This window comes from Trichomycterus rosablanca, chromosome 1 (assembly GCF_030014385.1).
Source record: "Trichomycterus rosablanca isolate fTriRos1 chromosome 1, fTriRos1.hap1, whole genome shotgun sequence".
Lineage (NCBI taxonomy): Eukaryota > Metazoa > Chordata > Actinopteri > Siluriformes > Trichomycteridae > Trichomycterus > Trichomycterus rosablanca.
The window spans coordinates 6,911,092-6,921,565 of NC_085988.1; the positions used below are offsets into that span (position 1 = coordinate 6,911,092).

The 10,474-nt window shown below is 42.8% G+C and overlaps 1 gene segment (V, D, J or C); it reads left to right on the plus strand.

The window, feature by feature from the left end:
- Nucleotides 1–3,456: 3,456 nt before the first annotated feature.
- LOC134317659 (Ig kappa chain V region 3381-like) lies at nt 3,457–4,133 on the plus strand. The segment is given in 2 exon segments: nt 3,457–3,523; nt 3,651–4,133. Coding segments are annotated over 2 exon segments (402 nt in total).
- Nucleotides 4,134–10,474: the final 6,341 nt, after the last annotated feature.

Consider the following 10,474-nt stretch of genomic DNA (forward strand, 5'->3'; position numbering starts at 1 on the left):
CCAGTCTTGATTTATATTCAAGTTGGTGTAGCTGTTATCCTCTGGCCTGGTATCAGCAGAAACCTGGAGAAGCTCCTAAACTTCTGATCTATGCTGCTAACAACAGAACATCAGGTATTCCAGATCGTTTCAGTGGCGTTGGATCTGGATCTGACTTCACTCTCACCATCAGTAGAATTGAGACTGGAGATGCAGGAGATTATTACTGTCAGAGTGTACATTGGATTGATAATAGAAATGTCTTCACACAGTGTTATATGGTGGTACAAAAACCTGGGTGAGTGGAAGTGTACAGTAACTGCACTGCTGCAGCTGGGACCGACTGCAGGTGCTGAGGGGGAGGATGTGATACAGTACAATCATTCACTCTGTACAGGAAACACCTCACTCACTCACTACTTCTCCTAAATACAAGCTTTATTATTATTAACATAATAACAACCACTTCATCCTGATCAGGGTCACAGTGAGTCCACTATGTATCCATTAACACGGAGTAATTTTAAGGTCTAATGCTGCCTGCATTCTGTCATTCATTTACAGTAAAAGTAAAATGTGGCTAATCCACCTTCTGCAGAGTATCAGAGTCTCCAGAGAAAACTACACATAAAGAAAACATGACAAGTTGCTGAAAGACTCTGAGAGAAAGGCAGAAATAGATCACAGACTCAGTTATTAATATAAACATCATTAAACAACCATTCCTATGTTACCTCCCACATATCACGCCCAAGCATCAAACTGCTTCTTGAATGAAGCACATTGTTCTTTGACCACTAACACCAATTCTGACACAGACAGGTAGAATCTAAGCTGAGAATTCAGTGAATTAGTTGGTCTTAAGGAGCCACATATGCAATGTAATTAGTTTTTCTCAGTCTGATCTGTCGTCTAGCTGAATGGTTAAAAAAGAGGTTTACCACTGTAATGTTTCCATGTGTGGATAATGACTCTCACTGTGGTTAACTGGAGTCCTTAATCCAAACCTTAATGCCTGAATCTTCGGAATTGATGTGCAACAAATGTATGTGGAGGTGTCTACATACTTCTGACAATGTTTAACCACACTAAACCCTTATGAAATAAATCAGTTCTTGTTGAACATCAGTGCCGGACAAATGTCTTTTAGCTGAATTGGCAGAAATGTTAAAAATCAAACTAGTTTCCATGCAAATCTTTAGCTGACAGTTCTATGACCACAAGGTGGCAGTACTACATCTATGAGTGACACATTCAGTAATTTTATCATTCTAATAAATCCACAGATGAAAATGACTAAAGATCAAAGACTTTTGATAGGTGCAGTTTTAAAGGATCTTCAAATGCTCTTGACTACAGAAGTGTAATAATGAATGAAGGAGCATAAATATGTGGACGTGGTTGGTGTTGAGAGGAACAATCTGAAATAACTCCTTCACAAACCTTCATATTGCTGTTTGAGAGTGGAATGACCTCTGAACTTTAACTTCTGGTTTGGAGAAAATATCTAGTGTTGGTGCTACTGATGTTCTCCTTATTCACATGTATTTACTCTGAGGTCTGATCTTTCCTCCTGAAGGTGAATAAAAGAACGTGTGTATGTGTGTGATGACCTTCAATGCTTGATTTCTTCATGATTCCTCAGTGTTACAGCAAGAAGTGTTTATTCACATTTCTAAAGGGGTGCAGCATTAAATTTAAGAAGTGAAACCAGCCCCCCAACAACCAACCAAAAGCAGCTAATTATAATGAGTAGAAGCTAAAGTGAGAGAACATGGGGGTGAAAGTGAGATTTGCATGAAGACGGCTGAGTGATCTGCTTTCTCCCAGAATAGAGCAGCACTTTCACCAGATGTTCAACTTCCTTCATCCAAACTCAGTGAAGCACAACACACAGCACTGAATCTCCAGCTAAAGATCTTCTCTCCTAACACTCATCATGATGATGAACTAGAAGAAAAGACCAGACAATGTCCAAAATCAAGCTTTATTTCAGCACAGCAAAACTACAGGAAGAGCAACAGGACACTGAACAGAGGAAAGACAGAAATGCAGCATTGTGTAGAACTGAAACTCCATTGTAGAAGCATGTGGAAGTGTCTCCATGTTCAGTTCTATCTGGGAGCTGCTAGCCTTCACACTGGTTCTTTCTGAATACGACGGGATGATCGACGCCCTGGTGAGAGACCTTACAGCCAAACTCCTCCCCCTTTTCCCACTGTGCTTTGCTGAGGGTCAGGGTGCTGCCACGCCTCCAACTGCCCCCTTTCAGTTCTTCTGCTCCGGTCACCACCCCGTCCTCCAGCACTGTGCCGTCCACCGTCCAGCTCACCAGCGCCCCCTGTGGAGAGTAACCAGACAGCAGGCAGAGCAGCGAGGCCGATCCCTCAGACAGCTGCAGAGAGGAGGGAGGGAGCAGAGACACGGACGGCTTCACCGTGGGACCGGCTGTACAGGAGAAACAGAACAAAAAGTCCCATTTAGAAACGTTTCCACATCATTTCCTCCTTACTGCTTATTAAGCATCCAGACTGGAAACCTTCATCTGTGTTCAATCATCAATGCAGTGCTGCTGCACACTGTTCTCACATCACTGCAGTTCAGTAGAAACATCTGCAAGCTTCTGTTAGCACATATTCAATATCAACTCTTATTACTTTAGCATTCAACACAACTGACTGCAGCACATCCAGATGTAGCTGATTACAGAAATATTCATTGTTTAGCACAAACACACAGCAGCATTCGTCTGGATTTTACATCAGCACCAGTCACTCGTATCAGTTTACACCAAACTTCATCAACCAGAGACCAGCTTTATATTTACCATCAAAAACACCAGCGCATTTATTCAATCTTTAATATTCAGAAACTGTAAGTATTTAGAAAAGGTTGAATATTTAGTAATTGTATATACAGTGGTACCTTAACTTAATGTCAGTTGGTTCTGGGCGTGGCACTGAGTTTCAAGGTATTTTTCCCATAAGAATGTTTGTGAAACCTGTTAATGCCACACAGTTCCAGTTTAAGCTAAAAGTCGAGTTTAAAGGTACAAATTTCTCCACGAAGGGCGTCAAGTTTCAAAGATTTCAAGTTTAGGGGACGTCGAGTTACAAGGTACCACAGTATTTATTGAAGGTTAAATATTCAGTTACTGTTTATTTATTGTTATTAATACTTATTTTTCTCTTGTTTATATGAAGATTAATAAATGATATTAAAAATAAAAATGTTTTTAATGTAGAAGAAATAAAACTACTTACTGACGCTGAGTTTGGTTCCTCCACCAAAAGTGTAGCACAGTGATACATTCCAATGAAGCCGCCGTACAAAAACCTCTGTTCCACTCCAGTGATTCTACACACACACACACACACACACACACACACACACACACACACTACATGCTTCAGTGCTCTGTCAGTGTTTAAAGCTCTGTGAGTTTAACACTTCATGACTGAGAGCTGCTGACCAGCATCTTCACCCACATCAATCATGACCTTCATCTCCATCTTCATCTGCACACTGGCTCTCTGCACTCAAGGTAACACAATGCTTTATGTTCTACTGGCGAGGAGGCTCTGCCATGTGGAGAAGATCAACTAGATGAACTTCAAACTCCACATGGTTCTTCATGTAGTGAACGTCTTTATTCTTCTTATTGTTTTCAGGATCCAGAGGTCAGGTGACTGTGACTCAGAGTCCTGCAGTAAAACATGTTGATCCAGGAGCTTCAGTCACCTTCAGCTGTAAAACCAGTTCTAATGTTCATCGAGATGGTAATGGAGATTGGTTATACTGGTATCAGCAGAAACCTGGAGAAGCTCATAAACTCCTGATCTACTTGACTAACAGAAGAGCATCAGGTATTCCAGATCGTTTCAGTGGCAGTGGATCTGGATCTGATTTCACTCTGACCATCAGTAGAATTGAGACTGGAGATGCAGGAGATTATTACTGTCAGAGTGACCATACTGGTGCTGTCTTCACACAGTGTTATATGGTGGTACAAAAACCTGGGTGAGTGGAAGTGTACAGTAACTGCACTGCTGCAGCTGGGACCGACTGCAGGTGCTGAGGGGGAGGATGTGATACAGTACAATCATTCACTCTGTACAGGAAACACCTCACTCACTCACTACTTCTCCTAAATACAAGCTTTATTATTATTAAAATAATAACAAACACTTCACCCTGATCAGGGTCACAATGAGTCTTGAGCTAATTGTGAAAATGTACAAGTTTACTGATTCATCTGTTTCCTACAAGAGGTGATTAAGAGCCTTTAATTAACCATCACCAATTATTTTTTTTTATCTCTTTATTATTACAGAAGTTGGGACAGGGGCATGTTTTCTTGTAATCATTTGGAAACTTGCTGGATTAAACAGTTTGGTGTTTTTTTGTTTTACACAGTGAAACACTGACAAGAATTTTTGTCTTTGAGATGTTCTTGGTTTAAACTGAACCGTTAGTTCAGGTAGCTGTGCTGTGTGTTATAGCTTCTATTTATTCTCTCATTTAATCTATTAGTGTCATTTAATGACTGATGTGAAATGTTGCACTTTTCTGTAAAAAAATCTGTGATTTTTGAAAAACAAAGTCCATAAAATTAAGCGAATTGTCTCGTGAATTTAGTTTACATTTACATTTTTATCCAAAGCGACTTACATAACAGTTACAGTATTTTATTGTACACCACACCATGAAGATCTTTGAGCGAGTTATCGGCGCATGGCTCCGGAGCATCGCCTCTGTGTCACCGAACCAGTGTGGTTTTGTAAAGGCTGTGGCACCACGGATGCAATTCATGCCACCCGTCTTCTCTTGGAGAAGCACCGTGAGAAGAACAAGCCGGTGCACATGACGTTCCATGACCTGGAGAAGGCCTTGGACAGGGTGCCCCACAACCTCATTTGGCATGCCCTCTGGTCACGTGGTATACCTGAGGCCTAGGTGGCTTTGATCAAGCTCCTCTATACCGATACCACCAGCTCTGTACGCTGTCCAGTTGGAACCTCACCACCTTTCCCCACCACTGTCGGTGTTCACCAAGGCTCTGCCCCCTTGCCACTCCTGTTCATCCTTTGTATGAACACGGTCACCGCCGATCTGCAAGCGCCCCACCCATGGTTACTCCTCTATGCTGACGACGTCTTCCTTGCGAGTGAGACCCATGAGGATGTGCAACGTCAAATCCAGCAATGGAAGACCCGTCTGGATGATTACGGCATGCGTCTCAACACCAAGAAGACAGAATACATGGAATGCGGCACCCAGACCAATGGCACCATCAGCATCGGCGGCAAAGACCTGGAGAAGACTACAAAATTTAAATACCTTGGCTCCATCATCAGTAGCGATGGCAACACCCTTCCCGATGCCCGAGCCCAGGTCAACGCGGCATGGCTGAGGTGGCGCCAAGTCACAGGAGTGCTTTGCGACCACCATATGCCTGACCATCTCAAAGCCAAAATATATAAGACCGTCGTCCGCCCAGTGGCCCTCTATGGCACCGAGTGCTGGCCGACATCTGTAAAACACGAGCAAGCCCTCCATGTCATGGAGATGCAGATGCTCAGGTGGAGTCTGGGGCTAACACGGCGGGACCACATTACCAACGAGGACGTCCGGAAACACCTGAGCATTGCCCCTATCCAAGAAAAGATGAGAGAGGCGAGGCTGCGTTGGTATGGACACGTCATGCGGAGCAAGGCAGATTCAGTGGTGGCCCGAACAGCCCTGCAACTGAACCCTCAAGGGCACCGGCCAAGGGGGCGACCAAAGATGCAGTGGCTGGATCGTATCAATGTAGACATGAAGATTGTCAACGCAGCCCCAGAAGACATCTTAGATTGCGCCAAATGGAGAAGACTGTGCACAAGAGCAGAGCCTGCACTGCAGGATTAACGCCAGAACAGAGAGACAGTATTTTATTGTCTACACAATTGAAGGTTTGGTGGGGCTTGAACCAGCAACCTTTTGATTACTAGTCCAGTATCTTAACCACTAGGCTACAACTGCCAATTTAGTAGGGTCCTATACATTTTGCTTCACAATGCACCATGAGTTTTTAATCAGAGGCAGGTCTGGACTGCAGACAGGTCAGTCTAGCACCTCTTACTTCCCCCTAAATGTTGCTTGGCATGAAAGAAGCAGTGATGCCCTGAAGGAAAACACTGTTTAATTAAAAGCACAAGTTGCTCCATAATCTGTGTATCCCATTTACATTAATGTGCAAGTAGCCCTTGTCATTCTCAATAACACACCCTCATACCACGACAGTTGCTGGCTCTTACATTTTGTATTGCTGGTAATCAGGATTTTCTTTTTGCTATTTGGCCTGGACAACACAACATTATTTTTATTATTTCCCAGAACAATACTTAAAGAGACTCTGTAGATGGTAAATTTATTGCAACTGTTGGAGTGATTTCAATACATAAACAAGGTTCCAAATCTTCAGTACAGTCTTCAGTACCAGTGCTCACATCTGAGTCTCTATTTGATCCACACAGGTTCTGCAGAGAGAGAAATGATGAGTTTATTTAGTTTTCACTCCTGCAAGGTGAGAAGAGTGATGACTTTTTAGGTGGATAAAAATATAAATATCCAGAATAATCTGTTATGGGTTTATAATCCGTTAGGCCTGATGATGAGCCCTGATTTCAACCCCATTCAACAGCTCTGGAATGAACTGGAACATCAGTTCCAAAAGCTTTCCTGACTGGCATCAATGTCCGACCATACAAATGTTCTTTTGACTGTATGGGCACAAATTCCCACAGATATACTGCAAAGTCATGAAGAAGCCTTCTCAGAGAAGCGGCTGAAAAGATCACATAGCGGTCACTCAGTTTTAATAGCATTTGTTTTTTAAATGTAATGTCCAACAAGCTCATGGTCAGGTGTCTGAATACTTTTGGCTATATAGTGTATTTTGGTTTTATTATTTTCTGATGAGACATGGACTCTCCCCTGTGGACCACTCAGTAACAGGGGTGAAGATATTCTGTGTAGGGGTGCAGAAGTCCTCAGTGAAACAAACCAGTGTGATTGACTGCATCTCTTCTCTCACTGTAGAAGATCAGAGCTTCTCCCACAGGTGCTGCTTAATGAAGTCATCTAGCTCCAGGTAGCTGTGGTGCTTCTCTCCAGACGAGATGAACCTCATTAGATCCACCACTGAGTGATAAACGTTCTGGTATCTCCTCATGCTCAGGACAGATACATCAGATGCATTTAATACTCTACTAGAAACCAAATTCCAGAGGTGGTGATGTTGATGTTTTGATGAACTTGAACACCATGATGTGTACAGCTTTTACTAGAACACTGATGATGATGTAGAGCATCTTCATCTCCATAGGTTACCTCACTGGTTACTATGGTTACATATAAACAGCTTCACTGTTAGTCTATAACACAAATGATGAAGAGAAATAATAAATAAATGTTCTTCAATAAAATGTAGTTATGATTTCATGTCATGTAGAATATAATTAACATTAACTTAAGGGGTCAATCATCTCACCATCACCAGCACAAGGTTTATACCTGCTAACTGCTAGCGTTTAACGGTATGCTAATGGTCTCTACATAAAACCACAATGTTTTAACAATGTTACAACATTTAAGTTCTAATAAATAAATCAGTAAGAGCTTAATAACACTGAGACTGATATTAAAACTGCACATGTGACCTGTATTGTAACCTGTATGCTAAGTTTCTAAAGGCTAAAGCTAAAAGATCATGTCTGATTGGATACTGTATACTACATAGTGAGTACAGTGCTAACCACCATAGGCAGTGCAATAATTTGAGTGTAAATGTGTTTTAGGTAAAATATCAAGGTGTCCATAAACTTTTGGTAACTTGTCTTTCTCCTTTGACTTCAGCAGGTTCTGTTCCCCCTCCGAATGTTAACCACCCCAACACCCCTAACACAAGGACGGATTAAGGATAGTCTGGGCCCCTGGGCAAAGAGTTGCCCAGGGCCCCCCCGTGCGCCCCCCCTCCAAAAACATAAATAAATTAATACATTAAACAACCTGTCAATAACTAACCCTAACACAAGAATCTATTTTATATAAGTTTCTTTCTACTCTTCTTTCTTGCAAAGTCATCCACTAATTTATCAAAATTAAGCTGTCTGACCAAATCTGATTCAATGGCCAGAAGTGACAGTGAGTTCAGGCGGTTTTGGCGCATCCTAATCCTGAGTTCATTCTTAATACGAGCCAGTTTGGAGAATGAACGCTCCCCTTCACAATTTGTGATAGGCACAGTCAAAAAAAGTCTAAGTGCTATGTAGACAACAAAAACAAAAAAAAATATTTGCAACAAAACGTCTGTTATGAAATATGGTAGCTTGCCTGGCAATTCGTAGGTCCCTAGAAAGTCAAGGAGCCATGGTAAACGACTTCTATGGAAGTCAAGGGCCCCATAGCAGGGGCCCTCGTGATCAAGGGCCCTCTAATGGTATGCCCTGCTCTTCTCTAGGGCCCCCTTGTAGGGGCTCTCATAACCAGGGCCCTCTAAAAATATGCCCCCCTCTTTCCTAGGACCCCTAATAGCCAGAAGTCGAAGTCAGAGCAGTGCCACAACGCCTCATCCATTTTCATAAGGGGCCCAAAAGCATGGCTAGGGGCCCCAAAAGCATGGCTAGGGCCCCCAAGAGGCCCTGAGGTCAAAGTCCCTAATAGTCAGAGGATCCTTAAAATGGAGGACCCTCGGAAATAAAAATATATTGTATCATAAATGTTGATAGGCATCGCAAAATGTTTTGGGCCAGGGCCCCCCGGGGCCCCCTGACCTCAAGGGCCCCTGGGCGCTGGCCCCACTGGCCCGGTCAGTAATCCAGCCATGCCCTAACCTTTAACCTTGGTTCTGAACATCAGTGCCTGATTTTACAAAAGCTCTTTGGCCAAAACGGCTGAAATGTCAAAAACCCTCCCCTGTTATTATTTCTCTATATTAATGGCTATGGTTAAATTGTTCTGCACACTCATGGTCAGGTGTCCAAATATTTTTAGTTTTACTTTGATGTAACACATCCACAAGGTGGCAGTATTACATCAGTACGTGACTCATTAGTAAGTACATGAAAGTGTGTGTGTGTGTGTGTGTGTGTGTGTGTGTGTGTGTATGTGATGGTTCTTCATGATTTATTTATAGGTGGCAAAATGTTACAACAACAAGTGTTTATTCACATTTCTAAAGGGGTGCAGCATTAATTATTAGAAGTGAAACCAGCCCCCCAACAACCAACCAGAAGCAGCTAATTATAATGAGTAGAAGTTAAAGTGAGAGAACATGGGGGTGAAAGTGAGATTTGCATGAAGACGGCTGAGTGATCTGCTTTCTCCCAGAATAGAGCAGCACTTTCACCAGATGTTCAACTTCCTTCATCCAAACTCACTGAAGCACAACACACAGCACTGAATCTCCAGCTAAAGATCTTCTCTCCTAACACTCATCATGATGATGAACTAGAAGAAAAGACCAGACAATGTCCAAAATCAAGCTTTATTTCAGCACAGCAAAACTACAGGAAGAGCAACAGGACACTGAACAGAGGAAAGACAGAAATGCAGCATTGTGTAGAACTGAAACTCCATTGTAGAAGCATGTGGAAGTGTCTCCATGTTCAGTTCTATCTGGGAGCTGCTAGCCTTCACACTGGTTCTTTCTGAATACGACGGGATGATCGACGCCACCGTGAGAGACCTTACAGCCAATCTCCTCCCCCTTTTCCCACTGTGCTTTGCTGAGGGTCAGGGTGCTGCCACGCCTCCAACTGCCCCCTTTCAGTTCTTCTGCTCCGGTCACCACCCCGTCTTCCAGCACTGTGCCGTCCACCGTCCAGCTCACCAGCGCCCCCTGTGGAGAGTAACCAGACAGCAGGCAGAGCAGCGAGGCCGATCCCTCAGACAGCTGCAGAGAGGAGGGAGGGAGCAGAGACACGGACGGCTTCACCGTGGGACCGGCTGTACAGGAGAAACAGAACAAAAAGTCCCATTTAGAAACGTTTCCACATCATTTCCTCCTTACTGCTTATTAAGCATCCAGACTGGAAACCTTCATCTGTGTTCAATCATCAATGCAGTGCTGCTGCACACTGTTCTCACATCACTGCAGTTCAGTAGAAACATCTGCAAGCTTCTGTTAGCACATATTCAATATCAACTCTTATTACTTTAGCATTCAACACAACTGACTGCAGCACATCCAGATGTAGCTGATTACAGAAATATTCATTGTTTAGCACAAACACACAGCAGCATTCGTCTGGATTTTACATCAGCACCAGTCACTCGTACCAGTTTACACCAAACTTCATCAACCAGAGACCAGCTTTATATTTACCATCAAAAACACCTGCACATTTATTCAGTCTTTAATATTCAGAAACTGTAAGTATTTAGTAAAGGTTGAATATTTAGTAATTGTATATACTGTGGTACCTTAACTTAACATCATTTGGTTCTGGGC